Source organism: Asterias amurensis, chromosome 12, assembly GCF_032118995.1.
Source record: "Asterias amurensis chromosome 12, ASM3211899v1".
Lineage (NCBI taxonomy): Eukaryota > Metazoa > Echinodermata > Asteroidea > Forcipulatida > Asteriidae > Asterias > Asterias amurensis.
Genome location: NC_092659.1, coordinates 3642200 through 3664069, shown reverse-complemented (window position 1 = coordinate 3664069; position 21870 = coordinate 3642200). Strand labels below are relative to the sequence as shown.

The following is a 21870-nucleotide window of genomic DNA, read 5'->3' as shown; positions in this document are numbered from 1 at the left end:
ATTCATTTTATAAAAAACGGTTACAAACGCTTTTGTTTTGACCAACTCGTCCGATCCAAGGCAACGTGTTCCTTTAAAGAGAAACGGTCGGGAGAGGGCAGCAGACAGGAAATGGAATTCATAGAACTTTCTTTTTGCAGTAATGAAAGAAATCACCATCATCCCGTTGTTACAGTGTCGTACAGGGGGAATACAGCGACTCTAGAGGCTATCCCAACCCTGTGGCGTTTTTTAAATAAGGGTTTTATGAATTTTTTTGTGGACGGGTTCTACAGCGTACCCTGTACCAAAGAAAGTCCAGATCGCATGAAGATTTACCAGGAGATAAACACGACTGGGCTTCAGGCTGCTGAAAACTAACCTTTCACAGTCATCGAACTGGGACCCAAAAATATCACGATCGCAGGAAACTCAAACGCAGATCACCTTGTTCGGGCGTTAACACATTATTTCAGTGCGCTTTTTGTTAGCACAGCACCGAGGCGTTGGAAGTCCCTACCTAATAAAAGTGTGTACATTCACTTGGCATAATAGATTCAAGAAAAGGGATTTGTTAAATTTGTTTTTGCAATTATGTTAAGCTACTTTCATTGCTTGTTTTTTTTTTTTCTTTCTCTTTTTGAGCAGCACCATGAGCGCCGCTTGCGGTGGATACCTGAGCTATATAAGTTTCGACCATTATTATTACTACATTTACACAGGATGTATAGCTACCAAACGTCGTTTACACTAATCACACTATAGCAGAATGAGTCGGGAGTTCTCTGTAATGAACGTTCGGTGTATATTCAAAATAATTCACAGTGCATTCTAAAACTTCTGTCTGTATTCTGATTACATTCCAAATTATTCGGGGCCCGTTCTTGGTGCTGGCCAGAATGTTTTGCTCGCGCTTAAATAATGTTCGATGGAAACAAACTCCGTGACCGTTTAATCCTTTTTTTTTCTCCATGACAAACTGACACTAACTTTGGCACGTGACTTTTACTGTAACTTTCTTGATAATTATTTTGCCTGTAAATAAGCATTACGTTGACTAAACCCTGCAAATCGAACTTAATCCTTTGTGAACTTATATGAATTTGTTGAATGAATATAAATACAAACAAAATCACGCTAAGCAATTTTGTTGTTGTGCTAATTGCTAAGCAGCTCTATGAAATTGAGCCCTGGTTGTTTAGTTGAAGCTAAAAGACAGCACTCAATATCAGTGCATGATAAAAAACATACTCCTTTACGAGGACCATTATTACAGAGAAATAATGAAATAATTCGACAACTTCATTAGAAAACAAACCACACAACGTGAGGTAGACGTGCGCGGGGTTTCATGCCATAGCAATGTGTATGTATTTGCTTTTGTAGTTTGCCAAATAGGCCTAAAATCAAAACAAAATGAATCCCAAACTCGTTTTAAACAGTGTACTGCAAGCGACTTTAGGACTAGACGAAACGTCGATGTGTTCTCATCAGGGCCTATTCAATTTAGAAATCAGTGCATGGTGTACAAATTTGTAGAATGATTAATCGAATTTTGTTTTTGGCAAAAATATATAGACATAGTTATGAACTACAATCGAAGCTTATTAATCTATTTTTTTTTTGTAAATTTACTTCGAGCTTAATCCTTTAATGTAAAACTAATATGAATTTGTAGAATGAATATAAATTTGTAGAATAATTAACTGCCTTTTGGACAAAATGTACAACACATAATAATATGAACTGTTATCCATGTTTATTAAACTATTATAGTATTTTGAATTCACAATTTTTTTTAATGTTTATTGCATTTTTACTTTGAACCTAATATTTGTAAACATTAACACGAAAAAGACGAGAGTCATCAATTATTTGTCGTTTTGAATGTGAATGTGAATTTCGTGTGAATTTCTATTTTGTTTTCATCTATTTTTTAACATTATGCTGGTTGTCATTTTCCATTTCATTTTGTTGAACCTTTCTGGTCGCTTTCGACCGCAATACAACAACCTTTGTCGTCAAAATGACAGCCGACGACTGTTTTATGATACGAAGTTGTGAAATCGTGACCTTTGGGATCACATGCAAAGTCTATAGCAAACTATGCTCGACGTTAAATTGGAAAAACCTTTATGAGCGACCGAATGGTAGCAAAACATTCAATCGTGCTAACAGATAGTGCGACAAAACTCAACATTTTCTAAAAAGTTTCATAAAAAGAAAACCCATTTCATCCTTGGTGTTTTAATTCCCGGGCAACAAAATTCAAACCACGTTGCGTTGTTATAAACTGTGACTATATTATTGCGATTGCTTTGCATTATCCGGAAATCCCCCCATAGTTGTCCAACCTTTGACCGCATAACTCGGGCTATGACGTTGCAACAGATCAGGTCCATCAAGTCCATAGACTTGTGGACAAGTCGTTAATGGCCTGTCGCGGTGAGATAGTCGAGTCGTGGTGGTGGGGTAAAAATTCAGGTTTCTGCGATCGACTGCCATAGATCACCCCTCTCGTGCGAACTGCAGCTGGTTGCCGTTTTTAGCTCCCGTAGTCGTCGCGGGAGCAGTTGTCTTGCTGCAGGGCCAGCAGTCTCGTGATATTATCACAATGTATCGCAGGTATCGCGGGGAGATTCGGAATCGAGGTTGAGAGGGGGAGAGAGGGAGAGTCAGAACGCTATCGGGGCGACAGACTTTTAACGACTTGTCCACAAGTCTAGATCTGCCTTACATTGTGTGCACATGAACTATTTCAAACCTCGTTTAACCAAACAATCGCTCATCTAGTGAAACCGCTGCACGCAACGTTAACTAAACACTCGCTCAATTACTAGAGGAAGAGATCGGGTGTGAAACCAGTGCTGCAAGCAAGAGTTTTACACACCCATCGACAGGTAAAATACTACAGCAATATGGGCCAGCAACCAACTAGAACACCTGCTAGAGAGCCTGCAACTCCAAGTACCGATCTAGTGACACTCAATGTTGGAGGCAGTCTCTATACAACGACTGTTGCAACAATGATCCGCTACCCAGACTCCATGCTGTTTAGCATGTACTTCGGTCTCATCCCAACCGAACGGGACAGCAACGGCCACTACAGTCGTTTGACCAGTTCTGGATCACTTTTTGAATTCACATTGTTTTTTGTTGCAATCTCTTTGATATTTTAAACAAAAAAGTTTATCAGTTTACCTAAACATGACATAAAACTCACCAAGTATTCACTGACACAAAAAGATTAGTTCTTTTGAAGAGGCTTTAAGAAAAGTATTGTCACCTGTTTGACCAGTTCAGGATCAGTTGAATCTATTCTGAATCAGTAGAGTGCCCTATATTGCAAACCCATACTCCCATTCATAAAACTGTCTCTCAAGGACACAAAACTTCAGAGGTGTGTTGGCATGGACTTGGACTTCATTTGTTTAGTGAATGTCATGCAAGTGTCTTCAATAGCAGCGCAAAAACCCAGTGACAAAACCACAAAACAACAGCAAAGGCAAATGAAAAAGTGAAGCGAACCTAAAAAGCATTATCGACCCCTCCAAGTTTAAATTTCTCAAAAAAAAAAATTCTAAAAGAATTTGTTGAAGTAATGTTTCTCAAAATCATCTGAATAAACTTTCTACTGCAGTAGTATGATTTTACCATACTTAGTAAGTTAGTGCGGCACCATTTGACGCAATGAGATGTTGAGTGATCCCGAACTGGTCAAGGGTAAGTTGCCCCCCTAAAGAAGATTTTGGTAACTTCGTCTCCTCAAAAAAACAAGATGTCTGCACAGTATTTACAGGAATGTTTTTTTACACATTTTTATCATTTTACATAAATATTTTTTGCCCCCGCACTCCAATTGTAAAGGTAAGAAGTTTTAACAGTGTTTTTCAACCAACATTTTAAAACAAAAAAATGATAAATTTCGCAGACAACCTTCAGGAAAACAGCCATAATTTTTTTGCTGATGATGTTTGGCACCTTATTTTGGGTTTGTTGGTTTAATGGGTGTTAATCTTCACATTTATCAACAGAAATTGGTAATAATGAGAAGTGATATAACTATTTGGTTATTGCAAAGTTGAAGTGATCCCGAACTGGTCAATGATCCCGAACTGGTCAAATGACTGTACACCATCGACGGAGACGGGCCAATCTTCCGGCACATCTTGAACTTCCTCCGCCGCTCCTCGCTCTGTCTTCCCAATGACTTCAAGGAGTGGGACCTCCTGAGTGCGGAGGCGGAGTTCTTCCAAATCAAAGAGCTGATAGATGAAGTGAAGTTGCTGAGAAAGCAGCGGTTGGTAGAAGGCATCAAACAGGACACGAATGCATAGAATTGTGTTTTCATTTTCTCGGTTAGTGTTCGATCGAAGTGACGCCAGAAGCCATTTTGAGTTATAGTGGACCTGCATGGACACTAAAAGGTTTGGTTAAATTAATTTGATTGACTGTGTATCCTATAAACAGTGCACTCTGTCTACACCTCAAACAGACTTTAAAGATGAACTGCATGAAGCGACTCTAAGGTCTTTGTAGACGTCGTTCCAATTGGTGATCGTTTTTTTTTTTCAGTCGTCCTGATAGCCGATACATTAATGGCTTTATCAGCGCCCTTCTTGTGGATAATATCCGTCATTCGCCTAACGCCCGTGTTAACATTAATTCATTCGCCGGAAGATTCTCTCACAGGTGGTCATTCTCAGACTTGAAATCAAGTCTATAGGCCTTTGTCACAGAGTCACATTATCGTGGAAACTTTTACGGGCAACTTTGAGGCACCACTACAACAGAAAGTACGCGCTATGTTACACGACCACTTCGATAGCACATGTCTGAGTGATTTTTCGAACATTGTCTAATAACATTTAATGTGAACATTTTGATTAAAGACAAGTTAAAGCAGATTTATTCAGCTGAAGCTAAGGCAACACTCGGTATAAATAATGTAAAAACTCAATCAAGAAGCCTAATACGGATTCATATTAGTTGTCGGGGAAATAATTGGATTACTTTTTTATTCTACTTGGATTACTTTATTAATCTAATTAACCCTCCGAGTCTACCGTTGACACTAAAATGATTCATTTTTAATTTGTCAACATCGAACCTTAAAGGCAGTGGGCACTATTGGTAATTACTCAAAATCATTGTTAGCATAAAACCTTACTTGGTAACGAGTAATGGGGAGAAGTTGATGGTATAAAACATTGTGAGAAACGGCTCCCTCTGAAGTGACGTAGTTTTTGAGAAAAAAAGTAATTTCCCACGAATTTGATTTCGAGACCTCAAGTTTAGAATTTGAGGTCTCAAAATATCAAGCATATGAAAGCACACAACTTCGTGTGACAAGAGTGTTTTTTCTTTTATTATTATCTCGCAACTTTGATGACCGATTGAGCTCAAATTTTCACAGGTTTGTTATTTTATGCATATGTTGAGATACACCAACTGTGAATAGTCTTTGACAATTACCAATAGTGTTCACTGCCTTTAAAGGTACTAGACACGTTTGGTATTAATGTCATAGGCCACTATTAAATTCTAAATGCATCAAAATAAAATAACACAACTTTGATTTTTTTTTTATGTTGACCCAATTGGTCATTGAATGCATGATAAAGGGAAAGAAAAACCCACCCCTTGTTATAACAAAATTGTGTGCTTTCAGATGCTTGACTAGACTATCAGGCATGACGGTCTTTTTGGGTGAGAAAAAAACCTCTTGCTCGTTACTTCGGATGGACCTGTTTCTCACAATGTTTTCTGCTATCAATAGGTCTCCATTGCTTGTTATCAAGTAAGTTTTTATGCTCACAATTGGTTGAGTAATTACCAACAGTGTCGAATGCTTTCGAGCTGGTACTTTCGAAGGCCCCCAAAAAAATTATATACTTGTTTTTGAAACATTACTATTACAATCACATGTAAGGTAACAAAAATTTCATTTATACCATATATACTGTCTAAGAGTGAAAAACACTAATTTTGTCCGCCGAAAACCACTTTTACAAAGACCCATGGCGGACAACCCCGTTTAGAGTGAAAGACAGGTACGTACTACTGTACAGTGTCCTTGCCATTATTTCAACCGACGGCTGTTTGACTTCCATCGTGGTTCGCTCGGTTATTATGCTCTGGGTGACTCATGTACATACACACAACACTAGTGGCAGATCACTCACTGCGGGATTCGTACGACAGGGATTTAATGTACTGATGCATCATCAGAGGCATCGGTTTGGTTAGCATTATTCGCTCCAATTAGGGAACATTTTCATGAAGAGTTTTATAGTGACATAAACCGTTTCTTCCTGTGCAGAAGGAATTGTTGCGAACAGCGTTTTAGGACACGGCAATGGATCACACGCCGCAACCAGCATCTACTGATGATCATAAGCCTTCTGATCTAGTGACACTCAATGTGGGAGGCAGTCTCTACACAACGACTGTTTCAACACTGACCCGCTATCCGGACTCCATGCTAGGTAGCATGTTCGGTGGCAACATCCCAACCTATCGGGACAACAACGGCCACTACATCATCGACGGAGACGGGCCCATCTTCCGCCACGTCTTGAACTTCCTCCGCCGCTCCTCCCTCTGTCTTCCCCATGACTTCAAGGAGTGGGATCTCCTCAGTGCGGAGGCAGACTTCTTCCAAATCAAGGAGCTGATAGATGGGGTGGAGTCACTCAAAGATGAGCGGTCAGCGGGAGAGGGCAGCAGACAGGAGATGGAGTTCACTGAACTAAGTTTTGTCGATAATGGAGAGCTAATGTACAGAGGAACAGGGGTGACTCTCAGGACTATCCCAACGTTATGGCAGTTCTTTGAGTCACACGCAAACAAAAACGCAAATATTGCAGATCGCGTTGATGTTACAGGGACGATCGTAGCAAAGCAAGGTGTTAGAGGAGTGGACCGCATGAAGGTTTATCAGGAGATGACGCGACTGGGGTTCAGATTGCTAGACTCCTCTGTATGGGAGAACAAACATGTAGAGATAAAGCTGTTCGGTCGGAATGCAATTGGAAATAAATAGTTTATTAATTTTGTCTGAAACTTAAAATGTGTGGATTGAACTTTGACACGGTGTTGGTCATCTTGGATAATAGAAAGGCATGGGTTAACTCTCCCCGGAGAAAAACAATTCCATTGAATCCCATTTGAGTGCCATCGATATTTTGAATGGGGTGTAATGAAATTCCTTTCATGTTTTAATGGGATTCAATTAGAGTGGACCAAGCTTGGCCCAATTTCATAGAGCTGCTAACCACACACAGATTTGCTTAGCATGAATTTTTTTTTTGCCTTGATAAAAATAGGATTACCCTACAAACCAAACTTTCAAATGCTATTTTCTGGATACTGAAAAAACAGCAGCCGAATAACAATAAATTGAAATTTGGTTAGTTACCCTGTTTTTTTTACCAAGGAAGAAATGTTATGCTAAAATTTTGTGCTGAGTAGCTCAATGAAATTGGGCCCACAGTTGGGCTCAACGGGATCCCCTGTGGATCCCATTGCATGCCATTGAATATAACGCGGTCCTAATTCCACACCAATCCCGTTGAGTTTGAATCCAATGTCCCGATGAAATCTTCAATGGGATCCCATATTAATTTTCCAAGGTTTTTTTTTTCCTAGGCTGTTGCTGAAAAGAAATCTTGCCCCTGTACGTTATTCGTAATATTGTGATATTTTTTTCTATAGGTATTAATATTAGCCTTGATTGAAAATGTGTATAATAAACCTGCTGTCGATTTCAAACACTATTCTTGCTAACTTCGGATCAGTCTTTAGGACTTAGGACGAGTTAAAGGCAGTGGACACTATTGGTAATCACTCAAAATAATTATTAGCATAAAATCTTACTAACGAGTAATGGAGAGTGGTAGAAACAAATTGTGAGAAACGGCTCCCTCTGAAGTGGAGTACTTTTTGAGAAAGAAGTAATTTATTTTCCACGAATTTGATTTCGAGACCGCGGATTTAGATTTTGAGGTCTTGAATTCAAGCATATGAAAGCACACAACTTCGTGTGACAAGAGTACTTGTTTGTTCATTGTTATTTCGCAACTTCGATGATGACCGATTGAGCTCAAACTTTCACGCTTTTGTTACTTTATGCATTATGTTGAGATACAGCAAGTGAGAAGACTGGTCTTTGACAATTACCAATAGTGTGTCTTTAATTTCCGTATTCATTATAGACGCCTATAGGACGCATTGAACCCATTAATTAGGACGGGTTACTCGTCCTAATTCGACTAGATGGGATTAACCCATGCGTTTCGTGAAATCGTCTGCAGGTGTACGAATTTTTTTTTGTGGGGTGGGGGGGGGGGGGGCTGTAGCCCAGTGAATTCTGTCTGCCAGAGAATCAGCCCCGTGGGAAGTTAAAGATGGCCGATACAATAGGGTGCATGCTGATTTAAGTTGTAGGCCTACAAAGTTGTTCCGGGGGGGGGGGGTGTCTTCTGCCCCCCCCCCCCCGTGCCCTTGATGCTAATTTTTTTTACAATTAAACCACACTGCTAGGCGATTCATGGATATAGTGGGCGTACTGAAGAAGAAAATACACTGGCTATTTTTATTCAATCTCATGTTCTAGCATGATGAGCTAACGAGACCACACCCACCCCCTTTCCCGCCGGCGTATTTTGTTTTGTTTTACCCCGCAGAGGGTTTGTACTGTTCCTGGTCTGATTAGGAGAATACGTTGCAATGCTTTTTGAAATAATCCTCCATTGGGGAGGCGTGCATAACGGTGTAATTATTAAAATTGAAATCCTTCGAGAGAGAACATGTGCTACAGTGCTCTCATGTTAAGACACTAATTGGGAGTATTTAGAGTGCAAACCCCCTCGCTGCAGTGTTAAAAATCACTCCACCCCAGAGACCGCCCGAGTGACCCTTGAACTTTACATTAACCCCTCTCTGAGAGTTTAAAGCAGACGGCGGTAGAGGGCGCTGCTCATTGTTGTTGTTCAGCTAGCTAGCTGTTGGTTGTAAAAAATTTACATGTGTGTCTGCTTTGCATCTCAGAATTCGTGTTTCTTCCAGTTATCGCCAGTTATAATAGTGAGAAGTTTACATTTATTATTAGACAAACGAATCTTCTGATTCTTATTGGATGAATTCAACGGGTGTCAGTGACTGACTAATTTCACGGGATTGCATCGGAAGAGAAGAGTAATATTTTAATAACAACTGAGCTAAGTAAGTAAACATTTGTAAGTCAAGTGAAGTGTGTAGCATTGCACACTACTCTTCCTTTGGCCACACTGTGACACTGACCTGTGACTCGGGTCAGTGTCTGTAAATTTTACCTCCATGGTCAATTCAACTGCCACCTTGTTAAGTAAGCTGTGTAAATGGCTCTCTTTTACATCGGTCTCATCACAGTGGTGACTGGATGGAGTGTATAGTATAGTGTGATTAGAATTATGTTAAAAGTCAAAAAGACTAATTATTTAATAAAACTAATAATAAATAAAGAGAGCCATTTAGCTCAACAAGGTGGGCTATCTGAATTTGGCTATGTCACCTGTAGTTAGACTTTGTCATGTTTGTTGCGATAACGTAACCTTCCTCTGGACGGCCGCCATTTTTTTCCGGCTCAACTGTACAGGCGGAAAATTTATCGTATGGCGCCACCACTTTTTCATTCATTATATGAAATAATAATGTATCTAATTTACTTCAATGAGATATCCCCTGTTGTAAAAATAAGTGAAAGTGGTGGCGCCATACGGAAAGTTATCCTTAGGAGTACATGTACAGCCATGCATGATGGGCCAGTGCATTGTTCAGGCAAAAATGTCATTATGAGCTGAGCAGTCACTGCCTAGCCCTACAGTATATTTGTATGAATATGATTTAGACATTTGGAAAAGTTTCTAAATCATTCCTGCCACCAATTTCTTTACCTTTTTCGTTGTTGTTGTTTAAAACTAAGGATTTGTTAAAGGAACACGTTGCCTTGGATCGGTCGAGTTGGTCTCTGAAAAGCGTTTGTAACCGTTTTTTATAAAATGCATATGGGTAGAAAGATGTTTGTAAAAGTAGAATACAATGATCCACACAAACATGCCTCGAAATTGCGTGGTTTTCCTTTTACCTCGTCGACTAACACGTCGGCCATTTATGGGGGTCAAAATTTTGACTCCCATAAATGGCCGACCATGTTAGTTCGCAAAGTAAAAGGAAAACCACGCAATTTCGAGGCAAACTTGTGTGGATCATTGTATTCTACTTTTAAAACATCTTTCCAACCATATGCATTTTATAAAAACGGTTACAAACGCTTTTGTTTTGACCAACTCGTCCGATCCAAGGCAACGTGTTCCTTTAAATAGATCGAGTTGATTTAAAAACAGGGGGTGGGGGGGGGGGGCAACCAAGCACTACATGAACTATGGTACTGTCCATACTTTTATTGAGTGTGCACCATTGTTGTTAAATATTGTTGAGTCATTTTTACTTTTGATGTGGATATTATTTTCACAACAGGTAGTAAGCCCTCTAATGCAGGATTTTGTAACCCTAAAGGTTGGAGGGTGTCTCTATCAGACGACCCTAACAACTCTAAGAAATCGACCGGACACAATGCTGGCAAAGATGTTCAGTTCTCGATTTCTCTTAAAGAAAGATGACGAGGGGAACTTTCTCTTGGACGGGGACGGCCCTACATTCCGCCACATCTTGAACTTCCTCCGAAGATCGTGCCTTTGCCTCCCAGAGACATTCGATGAGTGGGACCTCCTGAAGACGGAGGCAGACTTTTTCCACATTCATGATCTGATCGATGCGGCAGATATTCTGTTTGAAGAAAGGGAGGAGAGGAAGAAGCGAAAAGCAGAAGAGACGCAGTTTATCCAGATAGTGTCAAAGAGAGCGACCAGCGACGGTCACTTGATCACGGGTTACATCGGCTCGTTCAATCTCTTAAAGGAGATCGATCCTCTGTGGGAGTATTTTCAACAGTTCTATTATGACGAGTACACGGATCTTTCTGTTGAACATTCAATTGAGGAGATTCTGGAGCACAGCCAGGAAAAGGAACTTACAGATGGTGGGATTTCATCCGTAGAAAACTTCAAAAGTTTGGATCCTCTGGCCACGTGTCAAACTATAACACAGTATGGCTTTGCTTTGATCAATACAACCACTCTTGCTCCAACCAAAACTCACTACGATATCCAGAAGTATCTCTTTGGACGTACAGTCAAGAAATAGATCTTGGGTTGTTCTCTACAGGGCGAGTCAAAAAGAAGTTGACCACCGGGATTTGTGATGTTTTTCAAAACAAAAACAAATTACACTTGTTCAGTAAAGCATTCATTTAACAAGCACTCTTTCTTGCTCATTAGGCCTAATAGAAACAAAACTTAACGAAATTGATGATTTTTAAGAGGGGATCCGTTGATATATTTTTTAATAAAGGTAGGCCTACTCATTTTGCAAGCTGTCCATGGAATGACTTTTGTAAAGAGCTGTTTCAATGCTTGTTTTAGGCCTACTGAACGCACAATTATGGTTTGTAATTGTTTGTAGAATGTTAATGGTTGATAGGCCTACTCCATGCTACTAACATGACTTAAAGGTAAGGTACACGTTTGGTAATTACTCAAAACAAATATTAACTTAAAAACTGACTTGGTAACAAGCATTGGAGAGCTGTTGATAAAATCAAACATTGTGGGAAACGACTCCCTCTGAAGTAACATAGTTTTTGAGAAAGAGGTAATTTCTCACTAAAATAATAAAAGACTTCTAGCTAGAAGTCTTTTATTCTTATCTAAAAGCACACAAATTTGACAACAAGGGTGTTTTTTCTTTCATCATTTTCTTGCAACTTTGATGACCAGTTGAGCCCAAATTTTCACAGGCCTGTTATTTTATGGTTATGATGATGGGATACACCAAGTGAGAAGACTGGTCTTTGACAATTACCAAACGTGTACCCTCCCTTTAAGGCTGAGTCACACTGCAGCGAAAATGATAACGATCATGACGCAAAGAGAGCGCATTATATATTGGTTGAATTGTTCCAAACAGAATACGCACACGCTCATTCAACCAATATAATGCGTTCTCTTTGCGTTGTTATCGTTATCGTTCTCCTTTATCGCTGCATAGACCTTATCGCAAATACCAATGCGCAAGCGCAGACTGTTGAATGAGTTGCATTGTGGGATAGACATGAATCAAATTTTGCTACCAGCTAGACCACAATGCATCTAAATCCAAGCTTTACGCGCGCGCCCCGGTATTTGCGAAAAGGTCTATTGGGACCGGGCCTTTACTCAGATGTTCAGATTTAGTCAAGCATTCTACCAACAATTACAAACCATGAGTGCGTTCAGTTAAACAGGCAGTCCTCTTAGGAATGATCAATTTGTTTCATTCTTTTTTTTCTAAGAAGCAGACGAGAATGCTTGTTAATATGCTTTCTTTCCTGAACTTTTGATCAACATTAATATTGTTTGTTTTATCAAAGGTGGCCGAGTAGTCCCCATGTAAATGTTAGGCCTACTTCACAGGACTCTGGTCTGTAACTGCTTTTGTAACTGTTTTAAAAGAAGTTGTTGTATCAATGGAGTCCAATGGTGATAAACAACATGTTTTCCTTTTTTATCTTAATTAATTTGGTGCTTGACATGCGGCCTGTTGTGAACTTCACGTAGAGTTAAGACTAGTCCTATCTCGAGGTAGGACGAGTTACATGCCCTAATTTAGGACGAGCCTTCGGTTTGTAATATCTCCTAGGACTAGTCCCAAGTTAGGACTAACCCTAACTCCTTTGTGAAATCCACCCCCGTTGTACCCCTCTCTCATATTTTGCCTTCATTTTGTTCTGTAAATCTCAGGAATTCTTGGGAGGATTTTCGGGGTGTACTTCCGTACAAGAGGAAAACAGTGTGTAAAAGCCTGACGTTTGACATTTTTTTTTTTTTTTTTTTTTGGGGGGGGGGGGGGTGGGGGGGGGGGTGGGGGGGGGGGGCGGGGGGCGGGGGGCGGGGCGGGGGGCGGGGGGGGGGCACCCTGGTATTCATTTTTTAACTACAGTCTTGTGACTCGTTCCCAACTGTAGATGGTCCTTGCCCAACTTCAGTACACTCCATTATTTGAGCTGGTCGAGATATGTATTTGGAACAGGCCCATTTACAATCGGGCTGAGCATCAAGTTGGGCTTGACAAATCATTTTCTGTTTATTTCTAATTGAGTGGAGTTCAGTGAAAGAGAAGTAATATTGTAAAATATATTATGATTAAAAGTAAAGCAGCTGGTGAGCTGGGATTGTTAATGTTTTTGACATTAAACCTAACATCCCTGCCTTTGGGATCTCTTTGTATTGAAATCCTTTGAATGTTAATTTTCTTTTCGTTATTGCACGACAGGTGCAGCACGCTCGTTAGAGCGTGCCATGATTACGTAAGGTTTCCTTTCACATTCTCCCTTAAAACGGGGCGTTTTCAGCTTAGCAATCACTCTCGGTAGAGCAACTTACCTCGCTACACACTCAATCGTCCGTTCTCTATGCTCTAATCTTATAATACCGTACACAACAAATTAGAAGATGAATCCTGAGGCTTCGAATGAAGACATACTTTTGGCAATACAAACCTTGTCAAGCAGTATAGACACCAAAGTGGAGTCTGCAATCAAGAAACAACGGACATCAGCTGAAATTGAGTATGAATTTAAGAGCATCGGAAACAAAGACCAGTTTCGACATACTGAAAAACTCAATGCTCTGGTAGAATCGGCCATTGCATCAATAAAAGTTGGAGACCTTAACTCCGGATTGGGTCTACTTAGTTCAGTTATAGAGCTGAATAAACAACGCCAGAAGCTTATCAAGGTTGCAGATAGATCTACACAAGGCTGGGCAACCGTTAAAGAATACATCACGGACGAGTTGGCAGATGACTCCGGAGACGAAAAAAGACTGAAAAAGGCCGAAAAGTCTGCTGCATCCAAAAAGGCCGAGCTCAAGAAATCTAAGGTGAAGCCCACTCGTCCTTCCCAGTTCAGCCATGGAGCCCCATCTCGTGCTCCTTATTCTTTTCGTCCTTTCGCCCCCAGTCATTTCAGCAGCCCATACCGACCAGAGAGTCGCACCTGCTTCCAGTGCGGCATTACTGGACACGTCCGGACCAGTTGCCCTTCCCTACGTGCACTACGACAACCACGAAGACTGCAAACTCCAGCCACCGGACTCTCAGACACATCCGGCCATTAGAAACTGGGAATCGGCTGAAGGCGATTTACCCGGTCACATGCCCACAGGCGTAAAAGGTAAACTTAAACCTTGTATTTCATTCTGGAGAAATGTTCTCAAAGCAAGCCCCTTTGTATTAGATGTTATAGAAACAGGTTATAAGATTCCGTTTTATTTAGAACCACCACCCATTGTTTTGAAAAACAATAAGTCCAGCCTAAACCACGCCCAGTTTGTTGAGACCGCCATTTCCGAATTGATCACAAAAAGATGCATTGTAGAATTAGACTCGCCGCCATATTGCTGTAACCCTTTAACCGTTGCAGAAGGTAAAAAGCTGCGCTTGGTTTTAGATTTGCGGCATCCGAACCATTTCATTTGGAAATCAAAGTTCAAGTACGAAGACCTCGCCCATATCGCTCCAGCACTTGACAGTAACCAGGTGTATTTTTCTTTCGACCTTGAATCTGGATATCACCACGTAGAAATATTTCCGCCACATCAAAAATACTTGGGTTTTTCCTGGCATCATTGCGATAACCATGTTAGATATTACATGTTTACTGCCCTTCCATTTGGATTAAGCAGCGCATGCCACCTTTTTACTAAGCTAACAAGGCCGCTAGTGTATTTTTGGCGCTCTCAGGGTATTATTTCTTTCATGTACATTGACGACGGTCTTATAATTTCATCAGACCATGCTTCAGCGCAAAGTAGCAAAATATAGTGCGAAATACCATCAACAATAGCGGCTTTGTTCCTAGTAAAACAAAATGCATATGGGAACCCACCGAAGAAATACAATACTTGGGTCTCATCATTGATTCCAGGAATTTGCTGTTTCGCATACCACAGAAGAAACTGTACAAACTTCTGTCAACGATCTCTGCAATTTTTACGGCACACAAAGCCAACAATTGTGTACCAGTTAAACAGCTGGCATGTTTCACGGGTCAAGTGATCTCGATGTCCCTAGCATTGGGCCCCATTGCTAGATTAATGACTCGTGACTCATATAGATCAATCGAATCAAGTGATTCCTGGAATCAATCGATAAAGTTACGCAACGACACTGTAGCTGAACTCGAATTCTGGGCCCAAAACATCGTTTCTCTTAACGGCTTTTCCATCAGACTCAGGCTTGTCCCATCTATGACCATTTATTCAGATGCCAGTGATGTAGGTTACGGCGGATATGTTGAAAACCAACCAAATCTCAAGATTCAAGGAAACTGGTCACAATCAGAAAAACGTAAAAGCTCAACTTGGCGCGAACTAGCAGCGGTCCTTAACTTACTCTTAGAACTTCAACACGTGGTTTCCCACAAAACTATCAAATGGTGTACTGACAATTCAAACGTGCCAAAGATAATCACGCGTGGTAGTGTCAAACCCGATCTACATAACATTGCATTGTCAATATATACTTTGTCTAAGAAACACGATTTCATCATAATTCCTGAGTGGTTACCTAGAAATGAGAACAAACTCGCTGATAAGATAAGCAAATTTAAAGATTTTGATGATTGGGCAATTGATTCTGTGTCATTCAATCTCATAGACAATCTTTGGGGACCCCACTCAATAGATCGCTTTGCCTCACCTCACAACGCAAAACTCCCCAGGTTCAACGCTAGATTTTGGTGCAAAGCGGTATGCGGCGTAGATGCCTTTTGCCAAAGCTGGACATCTGAAAACAACTATTTCTGTCCCCCCGTGTCCCTTATTATACAAGTCATTAAACGCATTGTTGCGGTCAAAGCAACAGGCACTCTAGTAATCCCAAAATGGACAACATCAGCATTTTGGCCCTTCGTCTGCCCAGACGGCATACACCTAGACTATTCAATTGTAGATTGGAAAGTATTGCAAACGTCATTCAGCCCTTCATCATTGGGTAAGAGCACAGTTTTCCGAAATAATCCCAATTTTTCATGCTTAGCTTTGAGATACGATTTTTCACAATCGTTCAGATCTTCGAACATGGGGTTTTGTCTTTCTCCTCTCGGCATCTGCCCTGAATGTGCCGTTCACGCATAAAAAACTTATATTTTCTTATAAACAGTCGGTCAAAAATTGTTGACGAAGCGACGATTGCGTATGATTGAAAGATATGATTGTATATAACAATGCAGTTGATTGCAATTGGGCTAATTGTAGCCGATGCCGATTTGTGTGCATCACCGTAATGGATGGTTTTTTATAACCAGTATGGGAATCACCTTCGATTTTTCCTCAGATGATATTATTGCATGCATGCCTTTTTGCTTTACCCTTTCTTTGGCGTTCTCTAAATACTATGCGAGGCGAGCAGCTCCGCCATTACAATGTTCACCAAAACATTACGTTTGTGTTGTTTTTCTTTGTCTATTCTTTAACTTTACATGAGGTAAATTTAGAAAAGAAAATAATTTTCTAACGTAAGAATGGAGTAAGAAAGTTAATTTTCTTTTCGTTATTGCACGACAGGTGCAGCACGCTCGTTAGAGCGTGCCATGATTACGTAAGGTTTCCTTTCACATTCTCCCTTAAAACGGGGCGTTTTCAGCTTAGCAATCACTCTCGGTAGAGCAACTTACCTCGCTTCCCACCGCAACCCGCCCTATCAAAAAAAAAAAAAAAAAAAAAAAAAATGCTCGGAGAAAGGATAGCGCGACCTACGTCCAACATCCTGGTCGCGTCCACGGTTCCTCCACAAGTTGGGGGTTTTACGTGGCCACTGAGCGCTGATAACTCAGCCTGGTGTTGGACGCCGAGCTTTTGTTGCACGTTTTTCAGTAGCAACACCAAATTAAGTGCATATTACACGCACTTGCTTCTATATATTCTGAAACGACAGATAATTTTCCTTATCTCTGAATTTTTGCAGACCGGCTAATTTAGCCATGAATTAGCAATTATTGCATATACATATATATAGCTTTTAGGCTATGGTACGGAGCACAACTTTTGCTGCTCTCTTTTTACTTTGTCTGTTTCAGATAGATGGTTGGCACTCTCTCATTCAGCAACTGACCCGGAACTAAAGCAACTTGCCCTTGGAGCCCTACCAAAACTATTAATGTCATCAAGAGCACACTCAACAACGATAAAATACAGCAATAGTTGGAAACGATGGGAATCATGGGCTTCATCCAAGACCGGCGTCAAATCATTTCCCGTCAACCCAACAGATTTCGCCCTATATTTGTCTTCATTTTATTCATCCGGTCATAAAACGGCAGCAGATTCTGCAGCAGCTGCTGTTGCCTGGGCACATAGCTTGGCTGGATTACCGTCACCTACAAACGATCCATTGGTCAAAACAACCATACAAGGCTACAAGAGACTCACAGCCTCTACCCCAAATCGGAAGGAACCGGTAACACCTGAAATCATGGCAAAACTTTATAATGCTCACGGTCAACCTAGTGCAGCATTAGGCGATTTACGCATCCTATTCGTATGCTTTGTCTGTTACGCAGGTTTCCTTCGTTTCAACGACATCAGTAATGTAAGACGAACGGACTGTAGTATACTCAGTGACAGTCTCGTCATACATTTATGCAAGTCAAAAACTGATCAATACCGCCAGGGCAATAATATAACAATTGCAAGAACATTTCAGCCAACCTGTCCAGTTGTAATCACAGAACGATATTTCCAAGCAATGGGCGATCCTGACACTTCTCCTCTACCGGTACTTCGCAGAATGACACGTTCCAAAACCGGTCTCGTTCCTACTACTCATGGGTTAAGCTACACCAGAACCAGAGAGATTGTACTAGAAGCCCTCCGACCATTCGTTCCAGATATTCACAAGTTCGGACTCCATAGCCTGAGGTCAGGCGGTGCATCCGCAGCTTCAAAGGCCCTACTCCCATCTCACTTAATATCCATGCACGGAAGATGGAAAACCAAAAAGGCCAGAAATGCATACATAAAAACTGATCCGCAAACACGTTTGCTCCCCTCATCTGTACTTGGAATTTGAAATTGATTTTAATGAGATTATGTGAATAATTGGCTAGTTAAGCCGACGAGAATAATGATGAAATTTAAATTAAATGAGTTGAATTAAGTATGTGAATGTCATGAATAAATACTATGCGAGGCGAGCAGCTCCGCCATTACAATGTTCACCAAAACATTACGTTTGTGTTGTTTTTCTTTGTCTATTCTTTAACTTTACATGAGGTAAATTTAGAAAAGAAAATAATTTTCTAACGTAAGAATGGAGTAAGAAATTAATTTGTCTTTGTGAGTGTCTCACTTGAATGTTTACAATCATTCCCCCCACCCATCCATTGATTGGACACAAAATAATGTTTTTGTTGTTGTAATCACCCAAAAAGTACTTGGTAAAATCTTATCAGTCTCCTGGTTTAATCAAATTTAATCAAATTAATCAAATTTTGATTTTTAGGTAACTTTATAAGACTTATAATTTTATTTATATTTTGGGAAGGAAGGGGGCGGTTGTTTGCATTTTGGGGGCAAAGGGCACTCATCACTCGGCCCCTTCAACACTTTCGAAGAGAAGACTATTGGCATGGGGGAAGGGAATTGTTGATTATAAAATATATCTTTTACTTATCGATTTTTTTTTTTGCCCCCCCCACTCGTATATCAATACCGCAATTCGAAAGAGGGCGCACTTCATTTTTAGCAGACTTATTTCTGGCAACGGGGAATCCCCTTCCGCAGAGTTTTTGCCACACCACCAGGAAGAGTAAAAACTTGGCCGAATATTCCACCGTTTCAACTACTAACTGTAAGTGTTATAAATGAAACTATGGTTTATCAGAGGGTGCTAGGTGTGCTGATTTTAAAGCTCACTTTGAAATTGAAAGTTCTGTTGTTCAGTGGTGTTTTTCTAGGTTTTGATTTTGAACATCACCTACGGACCACTACAGCACGTGTGTCATGACTTTGTATGGTGCCGTTCTCGTGGTCGAACCAATGGACCCTTCCGGAATTTTTGGGAGGATTTTAGGGGGTACTTCTGTACAAGAGGAAAACAGTGTGTAAAAGCCCAACATTTGATAGCGAGTCTGTCAAAATGGCAGTTTTGTAAAACATCTGTTTGTGTGTGAAAAGCAGCTGTGAATAACTCGCCAATTGATATCGTTAACCTTGACCAAATCAAACAAGGATTCAGTGTTCCAGAAGAATAAAGATAAATAAATCCATAGAAAACAAAATATCTTGGAAAAAGCTGCAGTAAAATTGTGAAAAATTAAGTTTACTTTTGCGTTATTGGGACCAGATATTGACGCGTCTAAATTTCTGAACGGCCATTTTGTCGACTGCCACAAGAAGTATATTTTCAAGAATACTGGAGGGTGCTCTTTCTTTCGAGATAATGTGAGAAACCAAAGTACATGATGTAGAATTTTGTCAGCTTTCCAACGGTACTATTTTGAAATAATTCACGTAAATAAAAATGGAATTTTTGCCCATTTTTTCGAACACATGAAATACGGACATATTATGTCGATTTTTCTCCTGAAAATGCTTCAAAATGTCATATTAATAGGTCATTACAGTTCTTTGACAGAACTCTATTTGAAATATTATACTCTGAACTGGGTGTCTATGCACTTTTTTTAGTTTTATTAAATATCGCAAACAAGCGCAAAGCAAATTTATAGAGAAGGTTCTTTAAAAAAAACCCATCGAAATCGGGTCGATGGTTGAACACAGCGCGGCAGTCTGCGCACTCAGACACATAGTCTTGGTTCCAAGACCATTGGTGTTGCGCGGTCCCACACAGCCAACGTTCGATCTTTGCACGCACGGCAAACACTGTACACGCTTGTGATGAATGAACGTAGCGGGCGCACTGTTTCTCTGATTTCCGGATCCCACCAAGACTATCCGACACACCGTGTCTGCGCAAATTGCCATTTCAGTGGTCGTGTCCCCTGACTTAAAAATGGCTTATCAGCAAGCGTTGCCGCGTGAGTGTGGAAACCAGTCTTTGAAAGATTGCGCAATTCGCTGATACAAAAAAAAAAAGACCGAATAAGAAACAACTGGCGGCGACGTCCACCCGTGGATTTATTGGGTTTAATAATTCAGAATCAGAGAGGGTTCAAATAAATTACGTTCTGATGACCTTTTTTATCTTCATTCAATTGTTCGAGGTTACATACATGTTTTAAACATGACTTTTATTACTATTTGTGTAATAAGATAGAAGAAGAAAAAAATAATAATATAAAAAAAGTAATAACAAGTTTTTCGTGCGGAATTTGAAGACATATTATTTGGCAATGTTTATTTTAACTTTCCAAAATGAAAAAAAAGGGCTTAAAATTTGCGTCATAATAAACAGAGAAGTAAACAAAATTACTCTAATGAATTGATACTATTTTTAATAAAATACTTGGTAACTATGTTTTAAAAAATTTACCACACAAATTCCCATATTTCTTTATTAGCATTTGTTTATTGACATAAAGTGCAGTTTTCAGTTGCCATGGTAGCGGTTATACTGCAGCTTATGTCTTAGAAACTGACTTGCTTGAATCTTCAAGACATGAGGTACCTGAAATGGAAAATAGAGATATATTCACGCTTCATGTATTTTAATTTGTTTACCTTTTTTGAATATATAATTAGGCCCAAAAATATGTAAACAAGACACAATTATCACCTATTGTGCCATTGATGTGAACACCGAGATCAATTTTGTCAAATTTATTATGTCTGATATGTTCTAATGAATAAATCAGGAGCAGTTTCCACACTCTTTTAATCAGTAAGAAATTGACAGACCCAAAACGTCCCTCTGCTATGTTTAAATGAGCATAGCTTCCCAGCCCAGCTACACAAGCTATTGAAATAAAATAAACACTATTGGTTTGCTCTTGCCATCCTCTTTCCAATGGTATAAAACTTGTTGACGTTTTGTGAAAAAAGGCAAATTTTGCCGGACTCCCTACATTTGACTTTTTTTTTTTTTTTTTTTTTTTTTTTTTTTTAGGGGGGGGGGGGGGGGTCACCCTGGTATTCATTTTTAAACTACTGTTCCCAGTCGTGTGATTCCTCCCCAACTGTAGTTGGTCCTTGTCCTACTTTATTTGTGCTGGTCAAATTGTATTTGGAACAGGCCCATTTACAATCGGCCTGATGAGCATCAAGTTGGGCTTGACAAATCGTTTACTGTTTAGTTCTAATAAAAGTTGAGTGTAGTTGCTGAAAGAGAAGTAGCATTGTAAAATATTTTATGATTAAAAGTAAAGCAGCTGGTGAGCTGGGATTGTTAATGTTTTGACATTAAACCTAACATCCTTGCCTTTGGGATATCTTTGTATTGAAATCCTTTGAATTTAATTTGTCTTTGTGAGTGTCTCACTTGAATGTTTACAATCATCCCCCCCCCCCCCCCCCCCCCCTATCCATTGATTGGACACAAAGTAATTTGTGTTTTTTTGTAATCGCCCAAAAAGTACCTGGTAAAATCTTATCAGTCTCCTGGTTGAATCAAATTTAATCAAATTAATCAAATTTTGATTTTTAGGTAACTTTATAATTAATATTTTGGGAAGGGAGGGGGCGGTTGTTTGCATTTTGGGGGCAAAGGGCACTCATCACTCGGCCCCTTCAACACTTTCGAAGAGAAGACTATTAGCATGGGGGGAAGGGAATTGTTGATTATAAAATATATTTT

The 21870-nt window shown here is 40.0% G+C and overlaps 5 protein-coding genes across 6 annotated transcripts in view; all 5 read left to right on the top strand.

The window, feature by feature from the left end:
* Positions 1–2897: 2897 nt before the first annotated feature.
* On the top strand, positions 2898–4316 carry LOC139945359 (BTB/POZ domain-containing protein KCTD6-like). The gene is made up of 2 exons (XM_071942707.1): positions 2898–3090; positions 4126–4316. Exons 1-2 carry the CDS (start codon positions 2898–2900, stop codon positions 4314–4316), a joined length of 384 nt encoding a protein of 127 aa, XP_071798808.1.
* Positions 4317–4387: 71 nt separating this feature from the next.
* LOC139944809 (uncharacterized) lies at positions 4388–7646 on the top strand. The gene is made up of 2 exons (XM_071941920.1): positions 4388–4406; positions 6302–7646. Exon 2 carries the CDS (start codon positions 6338–6340, stop codon positions 7022–7024), a length of 687 nt encoding a protein of 228 aa, XP_071798021.1. The 5' UTR covers positions 4388–4406; positions 6302–6337; the 3' UTR covers positions 7025–7646.
* Positions 7647–8994: 1348 nt separating this feature from the next.
* LOC139944806 (BTB/POZ domain-containing protein KCTD21-like) lies at positions 8995–12924 on the top strand. 2 transcript variants are annotated; one of them, XM_071941918.1, is made up of 2 exons: positions 8995–9204; positions 10537–12924. In XM_071941918.1, the coding sequence occupies exon 2, from the start codon at positions 10594–10596 to the stop codon at positions 11221–11223; it is 630 nt and encodes a 209-aa protein (XP_071798019.1). In that variant the 5' UTR covers positions 8995–9204; positions 10537–10593; the 3' UTR covers positions 11224–12924. The 2 variants fall into 2 exon arrangements, with proteins under 2 accessions (XP_071798019.1, XP_071798018.1); XM_071941917.1 differs by having other exon boundaries at positions 10498–12924.
* Positions 12925–13369: 445 nt separating this feature from the next.
* LOC139944803 (integrase/recombinase xerD homolog) lies at positions 13370–18405 on the top strand. The gene is made up of 2 exons (XM_071941914.1): positions 13370–14290; positions 17195–18405. Exons 1-2 carry the CDS (start codon positions 14029–14031, stop codon positions 18184–18186), a joined length of 1254 nt encoding a protein of 417 aa, XP_071798015.1. The 5' UTR covers positions 13370–14028; the 3' UTR covers positions 18187–18405.
* Positions 18406–18847: 442 nt separating this feature from the next.
* The window catches only part of LOC139945357 (BTB/POZ domain-containing protein KCTD19-like), a 52292-nt gene continuing 49269 nt past the window's right edge, over positions 18848–21870 (top strand). The window contains exon 1 of the mRNA XM_071942705.1: positions 18848–18966. The gene's annotated coding sequence lies outside the window, so the exon portion shown is untranslated. The remainder of the gene's footprint in view (positions 18967–21870) is intronic.

Excerpts from the sequence above, each read along its gene's own strand:
- LOC139945359 (XM_071942707.1), top strand. The coding sequence starts at position 2,898 with ATGGGCCAGCAACCAACTAGAACACCTGCTAGAGAGCCTGCAACTCCA. Across the intron at positions 3,091-4,125 it reads CAGCAACGGCCACTACAGTC|ACGGGCCAATCTTCCGGCAC; the intron begins GTTTGACCAGTT and ends CCATCGACGGAG.
- LOC139944809 (XM_071941920.1), top strand. The coding sequence starts at position 6,338 with ATGGATCACACGCCGCAACCAGCATCTACTGATGATCATAAGCCTTCT.
- LOC139944806 (XM_071941917.1), top strand. The coding sequence starts at position 10,513 with ATGCAGGATTTTGTAACCCTAAAGGTTGGAGGGTGTCTCTATCAGACG.
- LOC139944803 (XM_071941914.1), top strand. The coding sequence starts at position 14,029 with ATGGAGCCCCATCTCGTGCTCCTTATTCTTTTCGTCCTTTCGCCCCCA. Across the intron at positions 14,291-17,194 it reads CATGCCCACAGGCGTAAAAG|ATAGATGGTTGGCACTCTCT; the intron begins GTAAACTTAAAC and ends TGTCTGTTTCAG.